The sequence below is a fragment of the Heterodontus francisci genome, chromosome 23 (genome assembly GCF_036365525.1).
Source record: "Heterodontus francisci isolate sHetFra1 chromosome 23, sHetFra1.hap1, whole genome shotgun sequence".
NCBI classification, from domain to species: Eukaryota; Metazoa; Chordata; class Chondrichthyes; order Heterodontiformes; family Heterodontidae; genus Heterodontus; species Heterodontus francisci.
In genome coordinates this window covers 33,032,153-33,053,366 of record NC_090393.1, presented here as the reverse complement: position 1 = coordinate 33,053,366, position 21,214 = coordinate 33,032,153, and the positions used below count along the sequence as shown (strand labels likewise).

The 21,214-nt window shown below is 42.9% G+C and overlaps 1 protein-coding gene across 1 annotated transcript; it reads right to left on the bottom strand.

Annotated features, from left to right (window-relative positions):
• Positions 1-4,962: 4,962 nt before the first annotated feature.
• LOC137382986 (N-acetyllactosaminide beta-1,3-N-acetylglucosaminyltransferase 4-like) lies at positions 4,963-6,078 on the bottom strand. The gene has a single exon (XM_068055570.1). It carries the CDS (start codon positions 6,076-6,078, stop codon positions 5,008-5,010), a length of 1,071 nt encoding a protein of 356 aa, XP_067911671.1. The 3' UTR covers positions 4,963-5,007.
• Positions 6,079-21,214: the final 15,136 nt, after the last annotated feature.

The following is a 21,214-nucleotide window of genomic DNA, read 5'->3' as shown; positions in this document are numbered from 1 at the left end:
ATTCAGGTCCCTGCCATGTCTCTGTAATGGCTATCAGGTCATGCATATATTTATTTGAGCTGACAATTCATCTGTTTTATTGTGAATGCTGGGGGCATTCAGATACTGAGCACTTAATTCCGTTTTTTTTAAACTTGTTTTTGTAAACTCTGGCCCTATCTGCTGGCACACTCTTAAGTTTGCAATCACTATCCCTTCCTTCCATGTTCTGATCATCATTGCCTTTATTGCTACCTTGATCTATTGCCTTGTCATTTCACTTTATTTTACTCAATATTCCCCTGCATGATCCCTTCCCTCATCCCCCCCCCTATTTAGTTTAAAGCCCTCTCTACTTCCCTAGTTAAATGACTCACTAGAACAATGGTCCTAGCACAGTTTAGATGAAGTCCATCTCAAAAGTATAGCCCCCACTTTTCCCAATTGGTGCCATGAACCAGAACCCACTTCTCTCATATACATTGTCACAAGTAGGATGCAACTATTCCCTTTTAATAGTGAAATATTATGTGCGGAACTAGTGGGATTTACATGATTGTTTTTCTGGAATCATGTCTCAAAGTACTAATAATTGTCTGCTAGCAGTACTCATGAATTGTACAGTCTGGTGTCACTATGCTTTGTAAATCCATGATTTGTGTCTTTGATTTTTTCCCCCAGTGAAAGCAAAAAGAAAAAGAAACATTGATGCAGAGGTTTCAGAGGAAGTTGAGCCCAAGCATCTCTTTGTCGAGTTTAAGTTACAGCTACGGCAGTTGAAAACAGCAGATGCAGAGCAGGAAATACACAAAACCAATTCCCCATTCAATTGGTACAATTGTACATAATGTGTGACTGTTGGAATTCATTTACATTTGAAATTCAGCAGTAAAAATAATGGTCATTAGGTTAAATCTGCCTGTAACATTTCTTTCCCCAGTATTGGTGCCAGTGCCCCACGACCTAGAACCCACTTCTCCCAGACCAGTTTTTGATCCATGCATTCGTCTCGCTAATCTTATTTACCCTATGCCAATTTGCATGTGGCTCAGGTAATAATCCAGAGATTATTACCTTTGAGGTTCTGAGAAGTGATCTACTAGAAGCATGTTAAATTTTTAAGGGATTTGGCAGGGTAGGTGCTGAGAAAATGTTTCTCCTGGTTGGGGAATCTAGAACATCGGGGTTGTCATCTCAGAGTAAGGGGTCGGCCATTTGGGATTGAGATCAGGAGAATTTTCTTCACTCAAAGGCATGTAAATCTTTGGAATTCTCAACCCCAAAAAGCTGCGGATGCTCAGTATAGGCAAGACAGAGGTTGTTAGCTTTTTGGGTACCAAGGGAATTAAAGGATATGGGGATCGTGCGGGGAGGTAGAAGATCAGCTGTGATCGTGTTGAAATCCAGAGCAGGCTCGAATGACCAAAATGGCCTACTCCAGCTCCTATTCCTTATGTTCTGATGATAGTTAGATGTTTAGTTTATTTTAGCGATACAGCACTGAAACAGGCCCTTTGGCCCACCGAGTCTGTGCCGACCATCAACCACCCATTTATACTAATCCTACACTAATCCCATATTCCTACCACGTCCCCACCTGTCCCTATATTTCCCTACCACCTACCTATACTAGGGGCAATTTATAATGGCCAATTAACCTATCAACCTGCAAGTCTTTGGCATGTGGGAGGAAACCCACGCAGACACAGGGAGAACTTGCAAACTCCACACAGGCAGTACCCAGAATTGAACCCAGGTCGCTGGAGCTGTGAGGCTGCGGTGCTAACCACTGCGCCGCCCCTTATCCTGAATCTTATCTGCTTAACGTTTCAGAAAGGTAATTACACTTATAATTAATCATTGAAGAAGTGCGTTTAGGTAGCTTGAACTAAATATCAATTCATCAACAATATTGTGGTTGTGTTACACTGAAAATTGCAGCTAGAAATCTTCATGGAAAATGTACCAATGGAGTTACTGAACAGAACACGGGCATATGAATCTATTAATAGTTTGCGAAAAAAAAGTTGAAAACGAATGTACCACAAGGCAATGATTTTTGTTAACTTTTGAAGAAAATAAGTCTCTTTTGTCTGATTACAGCTCTTTGCAACATTTCTCTACGTTTAAAGGCACTGATATAACTGTAGGTTGTTACTAGATACAAAGCATGAAGAATTGCCAATCGTCGTCACAAAATACAAGCATACCAATGTGTTGTGATAAGCTACAAGAATAATCACCAATGTGAACACACAACTTCATGGCAATAGGGCATTATAGAAAGCTAAAATATAGCCACTGAGAAATAAGAAAGGCATCAAGTAAATCATGCAGCAATCAACCAGTTCCTCATTTAGAAGGTAGGCAATAAATTATTTTGCTGGAAGCTTATTTTCTTCCAGTACTGCAAATTTGAAATTCAGACACTGCGTTAAAACAGGCTGCACTGCCATCTAGAGAATTAGAGTGCACTCAGCAATTAAAGCCAAAATAAGCGGGAAGGGAGATGGTCTATCCAAATTTCACTGAAGAAGAAAATTACAGTTTACATACATTATAAGTTTTATTTATTTAAACTACAACTCAGCCAAATAAACAGTAGTAACCTGCAAAATATAAATGCAATGTTAAAATCGTGCTGAGACTGCTGCCACCAACATGAATTATTTAACAGATAACTTCACTGATTTCCTAAAATTGGAAAAACAACTTTCAGATTGACGGCTCAATAGATTGAGGAAGGGAATTTAGCTTGATATAAAATGACTATGCTGTCATGTACTTGACAAGTAGAGGGCTTGCTAGAATCAGACTGCTCTGAATCAGCCCTAAAGACTAGTGCCTCCTGTTATAGCCAATGGAGCAAATGAGGGAAACACGAAGGCTGTCTCCATTATACCTGCCAATAACACAGTTCTGGAAGAAAGCAGAGATGATTATTTTTTGTCTCCACGACGCTATAAGGAGTGATATTTAGTATTACTAGCCAATCTGTCATGGTGTGATAGGAGTGTTATACTATGTAACGTGCAGCGAATTAAACCAAATTATTTGCAAATTCCATGTGGGTTATATGATTCACAAAGCTTTTCTACAAAAAGGATAAATGGAGGATGCCTAATAGGAATCAGGTGCCTGGGTGACAACTTTGAATAAGCTGTGTAAATAATCAATCCTGTTCCTCAATCATGCAAGAACAGCTAATCCAATCTTTGGATGAATTAGTTTATTTCCAATGAGAAGCTCTTGGAGATTTTCTTTTGCCTGTTAACCTTATGACACATAAATAACCTTCTGAGCAATGAAGATCTTTTAATCCTTCCTTTGTTAAAATAACTTTGTCAATTAAAAATACAAAGTGACTCCTGACAACGCAGCCAAGTGCCGATGTCATCAGAGTGCTCCCAGCTTCGGACATGTGCAAAATGGACTCTTGCTATGGTGCTTGGGGAGCAGAGCAGAGGGGAGGAAGCGGCGAGTGGCCGAGGGGGGTTGGGGGGGGGGGTGGTGTAGTGGCAAGGCGGGGAGCAAGTGACGAGCAGATGGGCGGGGGAGGCAGCGGCAAAGAGAAGCGCGATGGCAGGAGGGAATGGGGTTGAGATGGAGAAGGCATTCGCTGCCACTGTGGGCATTTGGGTTTCATTTGTTTTTGTCATAAATTGAGCAGCACCATCTTTACTACTGGCTGCCTGAGACATCGCAGTGATGTTTCAGTGCATGAGGTTGCATTTGCACAGGTGCCAGTACTGCTCCACCTAGTGGTTGTGTTAGCAAACACAGCCTTAAAAATATGGTTGGGTTCACAGTATTACCCCTACTTTACAAATCGAAACACATTACAAGGAAATCTGATATTGTTCATGAACAATTTTATTATATTGTTCCTTTATCATATAACCACCATCCCTCTGCTTCTCTCCAGCTTCTGTCTCCCTCTATTTTTGTTGTTCATTGTTTCCTTCTTTCTCTCCAAGTGCCTCATACACTTTTTTCAGTCTGATTTACAATTATCTAACTCTTGCTAATTCTTTCTATCGCTTTTTTTGTAAGTCTGGCTTACCTTCTATCTCCTCTGCTGCATGTCTCAATGATTTTGATACATGATTCTGTACTGTCTTAATTTTTGTGGTAAAACCCAATGTTGTGGCCAGGTTGGCATCAGGTGGGGACAGTCTGTAAGGTAGTTGGAACAGAATGCAGCGATAACAGGGTGAAAATGGGGGTGGAATATGAGATCTGGGTTGGTGATGATTTGAAATGGACAGAGACAACTCCTACTAAAAATGTGGTTATACAGACACCAGGTGAGGTCAGAATCAGGCTCCACTCTTACATCCTTTACAGTTGGTCATTCTTACAGGTCTCATTGTCACGTCTCAAACATGAAGAATAGCCAAGTAAGGTACTGAAGGTTGTACACTGAAGTACACTCCTGTGAGGGAATCAATGCCTTCAGAAGGAAATTGACAGGAAAAAAATTGAGATAGTTGCCGAGAGAAAAATAGTAGAAGCCTGTAAGCCAGTATCTGCTGGTGCTCCAATGTCCTCTTTGCCTGGGAAATACATAAGTAAAAAGAATCCACCCATGCGTTACACAATTACTTTCAAGCAAACAGCAAATGCATTTGATCATTGAAAATCTGCTGAAGTTTCTGTTCTTGTGCTACTCATTTTAAGGACCTCCTTCAGTTTCCAATAGAATTTCCAATTATGTTTGACTGGAGAAGCAGCTAACAGAGGTACAGGAGAAAGTACAGTGCAAAACTTTAGAATGACAGACTGAGTTAGAGCAATTCTATTACCACAAAGTGCACAGAATATGTGAATCATGTCAATATTAACCATTGTCCTTTTGCCTCTCATCCTTGATTTTGGGCTGCTCCATACATGTTACCATCAGCACTTTGTATTACAAATTTTATAAAAGCATCTTATTGGTTCCTCTCTTTCTCAGCACCCTGCTCGCTCAGCACAGTTTTCAGAGGTTATATCAAATTTAAATTCTGTTTTGTGTTGGTGCTCTTCTCACCCTTTCTTAGCACATTTGAGGTTTGTGTCATTCACGAGGCTCCACATAATCCACATTTGTGCTGGGTTCAGTTTGTGCACTACTATGAGATCTTTATATAAGCATGGATCAAACATGAATGCTTCAGGTATACCAAGCGTCTTGAAGCCATTGTGCGAAATTGGAGTTATCCCCAATCGTAACAAACATATCCCAACAAACACGTCATCTATTGGGAAGAGGTCCACATCTGCTGCAGTCTTATGTAGTTGTAGTACAGTTCTCCTGGACATTACATAACCACCACCTCCAGCATAAGGCGGATATGGTTTATTTTTATACATGATGTCAGGGATAAAGTACTTAACTTTCCTATTCCTTTTTGGTGTAGCGTTGTAAATGATATGCCCGGCAAAGAGGTCATGATTTGGATAAAAATCCTTGAGAAATTCAATCACGTTTATTGTGTTCACAAAGACATCATCATCTCCCTTTAAAACAAATTTTGCTGAGTAACAATCGGCAGCAAACCATCTGAGGAAATGAATCTCCTTCAACGTCAAGTTGAAAAAACTGTCTTGGAAGTCCCATTGAAGGATATCACCAAACTGTCTCTGTTCAACTGCCAATGACTGATGCAGTGACTGACCATGGAATTTCTCTGAAATGCCCAACAGAAACACTAGTTTGACTTCAACTCCGTTAATAACTCCTTCTTTTCCCCACGTGTTTCGAATTGCGACCCGTCTGTCTATATTGGGAGCCATAGACTTAATAACTAATAATAAAAACAATTCTTCAGAGCATTCCTTTGGTTTCAGCAAAGCTCGGAAAGTCCTGCAGTGTTTATATTCCAAGAAGGTCTGATATATCTTGGGAAGGTCTGAAGACTGGTTGATGTATTCTTTATTTGGTGAACACTGAATTGTATCAGTTACATTTTTGATTACTTGAGGCACTGAAGTAAAATGTTTTCTTTCATTATCCTTGTCAGTTGCTGTTATCCCTGTTTGCCATTTGAAAACCACCACAAAAGCTGATGCTATCAAAGCAAAGCACAGTGTTTGTTTTTTTCTCTTTGAATACATTGTGAACAGTATATAATACAGCACCGTCTCTGTAAGGTACCAAAAGGAAAGAAAACGTGTGTGAGGATGTTGTACTTCTTTTCTTTAAATATCATCAATCTTGAAACCTCCTACATCTGCTTTGCCAACCACCCTTAGTGTTTAAAAGTTTTATACTAAACAGATTAGTAATTTGAATTAAAACAGTTTAAAGTCACAAAAAAACTAAAGTGCATTCTCTCTCAAGATCCTGCCTAATTTATGTATGTGTATCATTGCAATGTCTTAAACATTTGCAAGTTTCTTGTAATTTTATTGTATAAAAATGATGTCACAGCAATTTTAAGACCATAAATATTTATTATGGCGGTGCATGCAGACTGTTTTGGCAAACAGAATTTTAGCAATACCTTTTACCCAAGTAAGTTAATTGGTGGACCTGCTTGAGTTCTTAGATTGATTATAGGTACTGCATTTCCCAGCATGCATTGTACACTGTGCCAACATCCAAAGACAGTTTGTGATTCTGAGGTAATTTATTTTCATTTAAAATACTGAAGTAGTTTTACAAATATTTTAAACCTGGAAATGAATGAATGAATTTTCTTTCGAATGGAAATACTATTTCTGTGGTAAATCATCTAAAAATTAAACTTTAATGTAATTTATGATGTAGTGTTCTGGCACAGGTGGGGGAAGGACCTCCAGAGAGGAAAATTATTCTGACCATCCACTTCTCTGACTTACTAACTCAGAGCAACACTGGTGGAGACACTGAACAAGCCATCTCCCTGCCCACTTGGCTGCTTGACTTAGGAAGGCAGGAGTAAAGGGCAACAGAAAACATTGGGAAGAAGAGAGCTCACAAATAGAGAATAAAATTACAACTTCAAGTTTCTTCTGCTGTAATATGATGCAAAAATTAATTTAGCCTTTGCACTACATACTCATTGAGAGTGGCAAGCAGAATTTGGAGAGCTAAATCAAATACAATAAACCTGTTCTGATTCCAAAAAAATGACAGGAAATTGGCGGTGCTGGCCAGTGGTGAAAAGGCCTGACTGGGGTTAATGCTGCTGATTTTGTACATGCTTATAAATACTTGAAAAGGAGACATTTGCAGGGCTGTGGGAAAAGAGCATGGGAGTGAATAGGTTTTGCAAAGGGCCAGCACAGGTGCAGTGGGCCAAATGGACTCCTTCTGTTCTGTATGGTTCTATAATTCTATACTGGACTGGCTAGCTGAGCTTGTTTTTACAATAGTTTTTACAAAATGTCTTCATTTTTACTTTGAGCACTCCAGGCTCCAATTACTACTGAGAAATACACCAGGTAGAACCAAAAATAATTAATGAATAATTACAGGAATTTTAGGAATTTGGTAGGCATTACTTTGTTCATTAAAAAGCTGAAAGGATCAGTTATGCTTGTTGAGTACACCATGAAAACAGTATGTTACAGGGTACTTATTTACTGATGTACCTAAATATTACTGATTGGTTGATACTGAAGGTAATATTTCCTCAATATATTTGTATTTGAACTAATTTTCTGGTGGCATTATATATAAAAGATATATACTCTTAGTGTCAAGCAAATGTAAGCAAAAAGGATTTTTTTTACTCATTCGCGGGATGTGGCATCGCTGGTTAGGCCAGCATTTGTTGCCCATCCTTAATTGCCCTTGAGAAGGAGGTGTTGAGCTGCCTTCTTGGACTGCTGCAGTCCATGTGGGGTAGGTACACCCACAGTGCTGTTCGGAAGGGAGTTCCAGGATTTTGACACAGCGAAAGTGAAGGAATGGCGATATAGTTCCAAGTCAGGATGGTGGGTGGCTTGGAGGGGAACTTGCAGGTGATGGTGTTCCCATGCATCGGCTGCCATGTCCTTTTTTGGTGGTAGAAGTCCCGGGTTTGGAAGGTGCTGTCTAAGGAACCTTGGTGCGTTGCTGCAGTGCATCTTGTAGATGGTACACATTGCTGAAACTGTGCGCCAGTGGTGGAGGGAGTGAATGTTTGTGAAAGTGATGCCAATCAAGTAGGCTGCTTTGTCCTGGATGGTGTCGAGCTTCTTGAGTGTTGTTGGAGCTGCAGCCATCCAGGCAAGTGGAGAGCATTCCATCACACTCCTGAGGTGCCTTGTAGATGGTGGACAGGCTTTGGGGAGTCAGGAGTTACTCACCGCAGGATTCCAAGCCTCTGACCTGCTCTTGTAGTCATGGTATTTATATGGCTACTCCAGTTCAGTTTCTGGTCAATGGTAACCCCCAGGAAGTTGATAGTGGGGGATTCAGGGGAGATGGTTAGATTCTCTCTTGTTGGAGATAGTCATTGCCTGGCACTTGTGTGGTGTGAATGTTACTTGCCACTTATCAGCCCAAGCCTGGATATTGTTCAGGTCTAGCTGCATTTCTACATGGACTGCTTCAGTACCTGAGGAGTCGCGAATGGCGCTGAACATTGTGCAATCATCAGCGAACATCCGCACCTCTGACCTTATGATTGAAGGAAGGTCAAGTGCCGCTTGATAGCACTGTCGATGACACCTTCCATCACTTTACCGCTGATTCAGAGTAGACTGATGGGGCGGTAATTGGCCGGGTTGAACTTGTCCAGCTTTTTGAGTACAGGACATACCTGGGCAATTTTCCACATTGCCGGGTAGATGCCAGTGTTGGAGCTGTACTGGAACAGCTTGGCTAGGGGCACGGCCAGTTCTGGAGCACAGGTCTTCAGTACTATTGATGGAATGTTGTCAGGGCCCATAGCCTTTGCAGTATCCAGTGCCCTCAGCCGTTTCTTGATATCACGTGGAGTGAATCGAATTGGCTGAAGACTGGCATCTGTGATGCTGGGGACTTCAGGAGGAGGCTGAGATGAATCATCAACTCAGCACTTCTGGCTGAAGATTGTTGCAATTGTTGCCATATCTTTTGCACTAATGTGGTGGGCTCCCCCATCAGTGTGAGACCCTTTTAAATGAAACTATTTGTCTACCTGTGTTTACAGAGGAACATTACGCTTCAATACATTTCTAAATAGGCAAAGTTTTTGAGGAGGTAACAGGGAGGGTTGAACAGCGTAGTGTGTTTGATGGAGTCTACATGGATTTTAACAAGGCTTTTAACAAGGTCTCACATGGCAGACTAGTCAGAAAAATAAAGGCTCATGGGATGCAAGGGAATGTGTCAAGTTGGATCTAAAATTGGCTCAGTGGCAGGCAGCAAAGGGTAATTATCACCCAGCGTTTTTGTGACTGGAAGGCTATTTCCAGTGGGGTTCCACACAGCTCAGTACTGGGTCTCTTGCTTTTTGTGATATATATCAAAGATTTAGACTTAAATGCAGGGGGCATGATTAAGAAGCTTGCAGATGAAACAAAAATTGGTCGATAGTGAGAAAGAAAGCTATAGACTGCAGGAAATTATCAATGGACTGGCAGAAAAGTGGCAAATGGAATTCAATCTGGAAAAGTGGGGGTAATGCATTTGGGGACGGCAAACAAGGCAATGGAATATACAATAAATGGTAGGATACTGAGAAGTGTAGAGGAACAGAGGGTCTTGGAGTGCATGTCCACAAATCCCTGAAGATAGCAAATCAGGCAGATAAAGTGGTTAAGAAAGCATATGGTACACTTTCCTTTATTAGCTGAGGCATAGAATATAAGAGCTGGGAGGTTATGCTGGACCTGGATAAAACACTAGTTAGGCCGCAGCTGGAGTAACATGTGCAGTTCTGGTCACCGCACTATAGGGAAGATGTGATTGCACTAGAGAGGGTACAGAGGATATTTACGAGGATGTTGCCTGGACTAGAGAATTTTAGCTATGAGGAAAGATTAGACAGACTGCGGTTGTTTGCTTTGGAACAGAGGAGTCTGAGGGGAGATTTAATTGAGGTCCATAAAATTCTAAGGGGCCTAGCTAGAGTGGATAGGAAGGACTTATTTCCCTTAGCAGAGAGGACAATAGCCAAGGGGCATAGATTTAAAGTAGTTGGTAGAGGGATTAGAGGGCAGCTGAGGAGAATTTGTTTAACTCAGAAGGTGGTGGGGATCTGGAACTCACTGCCTGAAGAGGCAGAAACCCTCATCACTTTTAAAAAATACCTGACTATGCACTTGAAGTAGCGTAATCTGCAGCGCTATGGACCAAGAGCTGGAAAGTGGGACTAGGATGTATAGCTGTTTTACGACTGGCACAGACAGGTTGGGCCAAATAGCCTCCTTCTATCCCATAAATTTTCTATGTTTCTAACTTTGATGACACAGTGAATATACACAATTACATCTATTCCCCACAGGTACAATTTAAAGTTGCAATTGTGTCTTCTTTACCGTTTTCTTATTTTAAGAACTGTTTTCTTTTCCCTTTCATTAATTTGAGTAAGTGCACATATGTTCTTGGTTTATCGCGCTGGATGAACACTTGACTCTAAGGCAGAAGTTCCTGAATATGCCCATTCAGCCTTTCATTCTTCCGAGATGAATCAAGTCAATACCATGTCTAAGAATGTGGTGATAGCTGGAAAATACTCACTGTGCTTGCCACACGGACAGAATATTCGTCCCTGGACACGGTTCAGCAAGGAAATAGGGAACAGCAGTGTTTGCAGTGCAGATTGACTTCTGAGGGCAGTTTCTCTCTCTTGTTTGCTGAATTGATCAAGCTCAAAAGCGTGGCCCTGATTCAAAATCAGTTCGAATAAAAGCATTATTACCCATTGTTGAGATTTTTGAAGATCTCCTGGAATCTACAGAAGTAAGGTAATGGGAAAATATAATGGAGAAGTCTTTGGAAGGAGGCTCCAGATTAGCCACAGTATATGCTCCAGATCTCAAAGGGGCTGTATAAGGTCTCAAGTGGAAATGAGCAAAAGTAATGTGTTTCCTACAGAGAGAGAGAGAAAAATATCTTAATAACTGGAAATCGGAAGAGAAGACTCTGTAACCTGGAAACAGATATTTGAGTGATACAGCATAATAACTGGAAGTGACAAGTTTCAAAATGTTCTCATTTATTAAGCAGTTATGAGGGTATACTTTCTGATCTGGGGTTAGCTGGGCAGGCCACTAGCAGAACCCACCCAACCATTAGTGTGCTGATCTGTCTGATTTTCTGAGGTCAGCTTCATCTTTATAATGTGGCTGAGCTTTTGGCCCATATTGAGCTTGGTGTTGGAAGCTGATCAAAGAGCGGGAGGTGAGGGAGAAGAAAGTGAAGGTAGTCCATAAGATGTCATTTTTACAGAACTTTTATCCATCTTCTTGACTGCTGGGGAAATGCAACAACAGCTAGCTTTATGTCCATCAGCATCCTCAACTCCATGACCGTTGATAGGTTGTCTTGCTGCCTATCTGAAATGTAGTGGTGGATGAGTCAGAACGTCAGCTAAAGGGTGGCTGCTTGATCAAGCTGAATCCGACAATGCACAATTTCAGTGGAGTACTCAATCTTAAGCTGCATTTCAAACTCCACATCTAATCCATCACCTAGACTGCCTAATTCTACCTTTGGAACATTATCCTGTTCGGTCAAATTGGGGACATTTCAACACATTAAAGGTGCTTTAAGTGTAAGCTGTTGTTGTTTTGACTGTGTGATCCTCCATTTAACTGCACGGCACTGGTTCTTAGCAATATAAAGGCATACATATTAAATATACCTCTGAAATGAGCTCCCAATAAGGCTTCCCTGCTGTCCAGAGTATATCACTGTTAGGCCCGTAATGGTCCCCTCCCCACCAACCGACCCAACAACTTTATTGCAACAACAAGTGAACACTTCCTCCCAAAATGTAGAATGCAGTGCAGGTTGGTGTTGAGAAGTATTAATGTATGCTTAAAATCCACATCCCAGGAGTGAGATCAATTCAGTTGTTACTTCTGACTACTGGGTATAATGTAAATTCCCTGTATGCTGAGTTGCTAATCCATGACTGTAACTCTCTATAACACTGCAATATCTTTTATAAACCCATCATACCTGTTATTCTGCTCCAATCCTCTGATGCTATGATCGTTAAATGGCAACTCTGCTTCCTGACTTTAGTGCTGTCTCCCACTGCTGATTTGAACTGAATATAGCTCTGCGGAATAGGTATTACTCAGCTATAAGGCAGCTCCCATTTTCTCCTCTCAAGCATGCGCACACACACAGTTAGTCCCACAGAGACATAAATTAATTACCTTATGTACAAAAGTATAAGCTAAGTCACAGAGGTGTTTTTCCATTGGGAACTTAGGTAGGAAACCAGATTCAAATGCATTTACATTCTGCAGACTTATAAGAAATTGGGCCTGGTGTTTTATGTTTGGTAATGTTTTCTTTCTTGTGGGTTGAATATCCTCATTCCCTATGAGGGAAAACATTGCTTGTGTTAGCACAACTGAAGATTACTACTGAATAACATACTTCATTGTACGTTTCTGTGTCATAGCTGCTGTATCTACTTTTCGGCATGAAGATCAAGTCCAGTCCTTGATATAAACGCAGATCAGACAGTAAACATTGTTTTTCTTAAAACACAACTGGAATGAACTTATTTTCAAAGGTTAATATAGATCTCTTACCTTAAAGGTTAATAATATATCCCAGTATAGCTTTCTTCCAATAGTATATTGATGTATTACTGGATAACTAAAAGTAATGAGTTTGTAAGTTTAGGACTGAAAACTTATTCTTGCATTTTAATTGATCCACCGACCACTAAAAGCAGAACAAAGGCTACACTTAGGCACCCAGTCATCTCAAAAACCAGACACATATATTTACAATGAGATGTTTAATTTAACACTGAGTTAAATGCCTCAAACATTGCCAAAGGTGCATTTAGGCCTTACCTGGATAATGGTTTAGCTTAGCCAGGTTTTCAGACCTCTTGCTGGAACCTGGTAACCGTCAAAGAAAACGCTTGAGGCAGAAGGTTCTGGTAGGTTTCAGGGCTGTTTACTCGCATGCTGCTTGTAAAAGGAGCTTTAACGTCAGTGCATTACAAGGATATGCACTAAGCGCCCATTCCTCAGGGAACCTGAGAGTGTGTAACTATGGAGATTTGACATAAAGATGCGTACACTGAAAATGTACTGGTGAGTTAATGAAGAGGAACAAACACCAGGGAATGGAATATTTAAATCTGGCTAATAATCCACACAAGCAATTGAGAGATTAATATATTATTTGGTTTTGCATTTTTCATGAGTAATAATATGCTGATTTCAGTGTATGTGTTGAAAATTAGCATTTTTGTATATTTGTTCCTTTTATTGATACTTATTTCCGAAAATAATTTTCTGAACATAATAAGGAGGCCAGAAATTCCTCGGAAAATATGAGGATCAGTGTGATCTAGGATTACAGATTCACAATTTATTACAAGTTGTAACGCGGGTTAACAAGGCCATAAAAAAGCAAACGAAGTACTGGGGTTCATTTCTAGAGCAATAGAATTGAAATGGAGAGAAGTTATGCTTGACCTATATAGAATTTTGGTGAGACCACACTTTGAATACTTCTGCACAGTCCTGGTCTCCATATTAAAAATGTATATAGAGGCACTGGAAAAATTGTGAAAAAGATTTACAGGAAGTGTTCCAGACTGAGAGCTTATACCAATCAGAAAAGACTGAGCAGGTTGCGACTCTTTCCTCCAGAATAGAAAAGGGTGACGGATGACCTAATAGAGGTCCTTAAAATTCTGAAGGGTTTTGATTGGGTAGATGTAGAGCAGATGTTTCCACTTGTTAGGGAATCTAAAACTAAAAGTTATAAATATAAGATAAATTCAATAAGGAGAAACTTCTTTATCCAGAGAGGGGTTAGAATGTGAATTCACTACCACAAACAGTAGTTGAGGCAAATAACATTGATGCATTGAGGGATAGCTAGATAAGTATATGAGGGAGAAGGGAATAGAAGGATGTGCTGATGAGGTTAGATGATGTAACGAGGGAGGAGGCTCCTGTAGACCATAAATGCTGGCATAGGCTTGTTGGGCTGAATGGCTTGTATCTATGCTGAAGGCTCTATGGTGGAGAAATTAATACACATAGCGCTGGTTCTAGGAGCGCTACACAGACTACGTTGATTCCCCGGGGGCAGACAGCACCTGTGCAGTTCGTGTAGCATTCTGCAATGATAACAATGAAGAAACCCACTCAGGCTGCTCAGGTAGCGGACCATGGAGCTGGCTGCCCCTGGTGAATCAACTTAACTGAGTATAGCACTGCTTCACCAACTAATTTCTCCCCCTATACAATATATATATAATAATGAGTTAAAGTAGCGATGTATTGATTGATACATTCAGCATTCTTATATAATGGAAGTCTCTCTCATACATAGTGCTATACATAGTTTTGGCAGTGGTGTGGAATTGTTAATTTGAGTTATGTAGTACAGTAATAGACAATAGACAGAGATTGGATCGATGCAGGTTACATTGACAAGTTAGTGCTGTTGAATGAAGTTGCCCCAATATTGTTTTGCTAATGCGAGAACATTCTCCCCTGGTGTTTCGTATCCCAGAACCTGACCTTCAACTCTGTTTAAGGCACTGTTTTCATCAGAAGGCTCTGCCCTCTTCCAACGCTTTCCTCACTTTACCCCCTTCTCTTTTCTCCCCTTTTATAGAACAGTGCCGTGCTTTGAAATATGTGGCCATTTGGCTACAGAAGAGGTTTATTGTAATTTATATAAAGGTATTGAAAATTAAATCAGATTTAGTTGCCAAGGGGTTAATTTCACTGAACAGCAGTGCTGGAAGATGGGAATTAGAATGAAACAAAGCATCTAACCAGATTGTTTAAGACAATGGAAGTTTCTTTTCAAAATCCATTGATCATCCGAACCTATTGTTGCTGGAATTGTCCCATTGATTTGGGCGCAGGAGATAGTTTATGAGGAGTGGTGGGGGTGCTCCCAAGGTGGTCAGCAATTGGAAACCCTACTGGTGAAACTGCTATGGTCCTGTCTGGGAAGAAGCACACATTCCATATAGCCAGTTCAACAAGTTCCACCGAGAGAGACAGAGAGGGGCCAAGGTACTGCCAACCAGGTCCAGAGAAAAGTTTGGACAGAAAAGTTAATTTAGCCTGCTCACTGAGACAATGTGAAATATTTTATTTTCTTTGTTGTTTGGAGCGGTAATGAAATTAAGTGAAACTATGACAAGGTTTACTATAGATGCTTTTCTGTTCATATACTGTAAAATAAATCAGTTTTATTAATTTACTTTTGGCTCTATCTCACTAAACTGTCAGTTTTATTTTTGACCAATTGGAGAATGCTCAAGATTACCGTATCCTGTTCTTGCCAACTTGGGGCGCAGTAAAGGTAAACTCCTGATTGTAAGAGGCATGGGATTTTCTCATGGGAGAGACTGGTGACATTGAATCCAAGAGAATATCTAGAGCAGACTTGAAAATGGAACAGCCACATCTTAGGAGAAAAATGTGGAGAGGGATATCATTACCTTAAACTTACCAGTGCAGCTTTGATTAAATGTCAATCAAGTGAAGCTTAAAACCCTAATTTTCTGAAGAGCCCTTGATCTCATTGGTGACAGGCATGGATCAAAAAAGCACAAAAGGTCACTACTGCCAGCAACTAAAACCGACATTTCAACATCCAAATTATGTAAAAAAAACTTGGAACTTCCAGCACAGAGCATCATTTTTTTTTATTTATTCATGGGATGTGGGCATCGCAGGCCAGGCCAACATTTATTGCTTATCCTTAATTGCTGCAGTCCATGGGAGGTAGGTACACCCATAGTGCTATTAGGAAGGGAGTTCCAGGATTTTGACCCAGTGACAGTGAAGGAACAGCGATATAGTTCCAAGTGACTTGCAGGTGGTGGTGTTCCCATGCATTTGCTGCCCTTGTCCTTCAAGTTGGCAGAGGTCGGGGGTTTGGAAGATGCTGTCTAAGGAGCCTTGGTGCGTTGCTGCAGTGCATCTTGCAGATGGTACACATTGCTGCTACTGTGCGTCAGTGCCGGAGGGAGTGAATGTTCGTGGATGGGGTGATCAAGCAGGCTGCTTTGTCCTGGATGGCGTCGAGCTTTGTGCCTTGTAGATGGTGGACAGGCTTTGGGGAGTCAGTGGTGAGTTACTCGCCTCAGGATTCCTAGCCTCTGACCTGCTCTTGTAGCCATGGTATTTATATGGCTACTCCAGTTCAGTTTCTGGTCAATGGTAGCCCCTAGGATGTTGATAGTGGGGGATTCAGTGTTGGTAATGCCTTTGAATGTGAAGGGGAGATGGTTAGATTCTCTCTTGTTGGAGATGGTCATTGCCTGGCACTTGTGTGGCGCGAATGTTACTTGCCACTTATCAGCCCAAGCCTGGATATTGTCCAGGTCTTGCTGCATTTCTACACGGACTGCTTCAGTATCTGAGGAGTCGCGAATGGTGCTGAACATTGTGCAATCATCAGCGAACATCCCCACTTATGACCTTATGATTGAAGGAAGGTCATTGATGAAGCAGCTGAAGATGGTTGGGCCCAGGACACTACCTTGAGGAACTCCTGCAGTGATGTCCTGGAGCTCAGATGATTGACCTCCAACAACCACAACCATCTTCCTTTGCGCTAGGTATGACTCCAACCAGTGGAGGGTTTTCCCCCTGATTCCCATTGACCTCAGTTTTGCTAGGGCTCCTTGCTGCCAGACTTGGTCAAAAACTGCCTTGATGTCAACGGCAGTCACTCTCACCTCACCTCTTGAGTTCAGCTCTTTTGTCCATGTTTGAACCAAGGCTGTAATGAGGTCAGGAGCTGAGTGGCCCTGGCGGAACCCAAACTGAGCATCACTGAGCAGGTTATTGCTAAGCAAGTGCCACTTGATGGCACTGTTGATGACACCTTCCATCACTTTACTGATGATTGAGAGTAGGCTGATGGGGTGGTAATTGGCCGGGTTGGACTTGTCCTGCTTTTTGTGTACAGGACATAGCTGGGCAATTTTCTGCATTTGCAGGGTAGATGCCAGTGTTGTAGCTGTACTGGCACAACTTTTTAGGTGCGCAGCAAGTTCTGGAGCAGAGGTCTTCAATACTATTGCCGGAATATTGTCAATATTGCCTTTGTAGTATCCAGTACCTTCAGTCGTTTCTTGATATCATGCGGAGTGAATCGAATTGGCTGAAGTCTGGCATCTGTGATGCTGGGGACTTCGGAATGATGCCGAGATGGATCATCTACTCAGCATTTCTGGCTGAAGATTGCTGCAAATGCTTCAGTCTTATCTTTCGCACTGATGTGCTGGGCTCCCCCATCATTGAGGATGGGGATATTTGTGGAGCCACCTCCTCCAGTTAGTTGTTTAATTGTCCAACCATTCATGGCTGGATGTGGGAGGACTGCAGAGTTTAGATCTGATCCGTTGGTTATGGCATCGCTTAGCTCTGTCTATTGCATGCTGCTTACGCAGTTTGGCACGCAGATAGTCCTGGGTTGTCGCTTCATAGGGTGACTTCATTTTGAGGTATGCCTGGTGCTGCTCCTGGCATGCCCTCCTGCACTCTTCATTGAACCAGGGTTTGTTTCCCGGCTTGATGGTAATGGTAGAGTGGGGGATATGCCGGGCCATGAGGTTACAGATTGTGGTTGAGTACAATTCTGCTGCTGATGGCCCACAGCACCTAATGGATGCCCAGTTTTGCATTGCTAGATTTGTTCAAAATCTATCCCATTTAGCACAGTGGTAGTGCCACACAACACGATGGAGGGTATGTGAAGGCAGGACTTCGTCTCCACAAGGACTGTACGGTGGTCACTCCTACCAATACTATCATGGACAGATGCGGCAGGCAGATTGGTGAGGACAAGGTCAAGTATGTTTTTCCCTCACCACCTGTGCATACCCAGTCTAGCAGCTATGTCCTTTAGGACTCAGCCAGCTCGGTTAGTAGTGGTGCTACCGAGCCACTCTTGGTGGTGGACATTGAAGTCCCCCACCCAGAGTACATTCTGTGCCCTTGCCACCCTCAGTGCTTCCTCCAAGTGCTGTTCAACATGGAGTAGTACTGACTCAACAGCTGAGGAAGGGCGGTAGGTGGTAATCAACAGGAGGTTTCCTTGTCCATGTCTGACCTGATGCCATGAGACTTCATTAGGTCCGGAGTTGATGTTGAGGACTCCCAGGGCAACTCCCTCCCGATTGTATACCACTGTGCCACCACCTCTGCTGGGTCTATCCTGCCGGTGGGACAGGACATACCTGGGGAGGTGATGGCAGTGTCTGGGACATTGTCTGTCAGGTCTGATTCCATGAGTATGACTATGTTAGGCTGTTGCTTGATATGTCTGGGGGACAGCTCTCCCAACTTTGGTCGAAGCCCCCAGATGTTAGTAAGGAGGACTTTGCAAGGTTGACAGGGCTGGGTTTGCCATTGTTGTTTCCAGTGCCTAGGTCGATGCCGGGTGGTCTGTCCAGTTTCATTCTTTTTTATTGACTTCGTAGCGGTTAGATACAACTGAATGGCTTGTTAGGCCATTTCAGAGGGCATATAAGAGTCAACCACATTGCTGTGGGTCTGGTGTCACATGTAGGCCAGACCAGGTAAGGACAGCAGATTTCCTTCCCTAAAGGACATTAGTGAACCAGATGGGTTTTTACAATAATCGACAATGGTTTCATGGCCATCAATCCAAATTCCACCTTCCGCTGTGGTGGGATTTGAGCCCAGCAATACCCTGGGTCTCTGGGGTACTAGTCCAGTGACAATACCACTACGCCACCGCCTCCCCATAATCATAATTGGATAACAATCTAATGTAAATGAATACATGTAGATTGGAACAGTTTGAACTAGCACTGTGTTTTAATTCACTTTCTACAATAGATTGTTAGAAATCTTATTTTCAGAAGTATCGAAATATTCTGAAGTACAACATAATCTAATAGATCACTATAAGCCCCCATTCAAATTTTCTGTTTCCCATGGAAATGGTTCACTTGGGTAAAGGACTCAAGTACAGTAAGGACAAATTTAAAATAAGGGCATTAGGTGTACAAAGGAACATAAAGCAGAATTGTTTCAGCTAAACATTACTAGAATTGATAAATGAGTTACCAGGGAAGAAAATTTCAGCAGAGATGAGATTGAAGATATGATAATCCAGAATAAAAACAGAAAATGCTGGAAATACTCAGCATATCTGGCAGCATCTGTGGAGAGAGAAACAGAGTTAAGGGGCTGAATTTTCAGGCCCTGACGAGTTTGGGAATGAAGGCAGACAGGACCCAAAAATACCAGTGTCAGCCAGCATGCCATTCCTGGTGACACCATTCCCGGTGCTGGCAATGTTCACTTGGGCATGGGGAGGGTAGGATGGCAATCTTGCCTGATCCCCGACTAAATACAATTAAGGTGTTTGAAGAGCCCATTAACCAGGGGAGTTGAGAATTTCACAGGGGGCATAGAGGACACACACGCTGTCTGGGGCAGACCAGGTGAAGGGAGATGGGTACAGAGTGGGAGCCAGTCATGGCCGCCCTAGGGAATTACCCTGGAGCCATAAAAATTTCAATGGCACAGGGGGCACTTGGCCATTGGAAGACATGTGCCCTTGGTGCTGTGCAGGTGATGAGAAGAGTGGGCAGTCAGTGCTCGGGCATTGCAGGGGTCGTCACCCTCCTGACATCACGGGCGAAGAAGAGCAGGGGCACAAGGCAGTCAAGGACAACTGGCTGAGCACAAGGCAGCTGGCAATGGGAGCACGGTTTTCAGATTTTGGGCCCAGTGGCAATGAAAAGCAGCACCCTCTGCAGGAAGGGCAAAGTCCCAGGCATCAGGAGGGCAGAGTAGAGGGACGAGGGGCAGGAAGGACACGGAGGCCATACCCTCCCCATAGGATTACTGCCGAAGAAGGAGCTACCTGGAGATGACCAAGATCCAGTGCTGCAGGAGATTGTGACTTTCTAGGCAGATGGTAACAGACACCTGTGCCCTCGTCGCCAAAGACCTTGCACCTCACAGTACTGCTCGCCACGCCTTGTTAGTAGCTATCAAAATCACTGTGGTCTTGAACTTTTTCGCCTCTGGCTCCTTCCAAGGATTTTCAGTGGACCTTGGGAGCATATTGCAAACAGCAGAACATCACTGCATCTCACAGGTCACTGATGCCCTCTTTGCCAGAGATGGACAGTACATTCATTTCATGACAGATGAGGGCTCATAAAGACAGAGGGCAATGGGATTCTCTGCCATTGCTGGATTTGTCCAGGTGCAGTGCATCATCGATTGCACCCATGTGGCCATCAAGACACCTATTGCCTGTGGGGGAATCTCCAGATGTTGCTGCACCTGCATCATTGCAAGGACAGCCTCGGTCATTTGACTCTGCTGCACAGAGGCTCCCATAGTCAGAGGTGCCAAGGAGGCTGAGAATGATGAAGGTACCCTTAGTGGGTGAAATGGATGGCTGGAGGGGGGTCACCAGCTGGGGCACAACTGGCATCTACTCCAACCATCTCTGTGCCACCAGTACCACTGACTGCTCCAGTCTACACAGTGTGACATGTATCCTGTGCACGTCAGTATGTTGTTCCTGCATCCATTCAGAGTAATTCCACATATGGGTCTCCACAAGATTGGCCACTCTCTCCATGGAGGGCTCAGCGCTCATAGTCCTGAGCCATTGTGGCAGAGCCAGTTGGATGCCTCCATCCTAAGCCCATGACCCCACACTGCGTCAGGGAACTCTGACATGTGGGAGCACACCTCCTGCTGTTGTCCTAAGTTGAACCTTCATTTTTGTGACTCCTGAGGCCCTGCATCTGTCCAGCTGAGCAGGGCTGTGTCTGTCCTCCCTCCTCTGAGGGGACTGCTCACAGCTGCTTCTGCCACTGGCACCTCCTCCTGCACACTTGTGCCCTGCTTCTCACCCAGTGCCACCTATCTAAACATGTCAGGACCCACCGAGGTGAGAGTATCTGCGGTGGTGGACGGTGCATTGTCAGGTGGAACGGTTCTTCCTCAGGCTCATGATGTTCCTCTGGGGCCGTAGAGGGAGAGGTTGTTGTCAGGTGGACACCTGCACCTGTGGGACACACAAGAAGACATCATGAGAACCAGGCTAGGAGAGCAGAAGCCACTCCAATGCTGAGGCTACCCAACGCATCTCAGTGCTCGGCATGCTACCAGATGG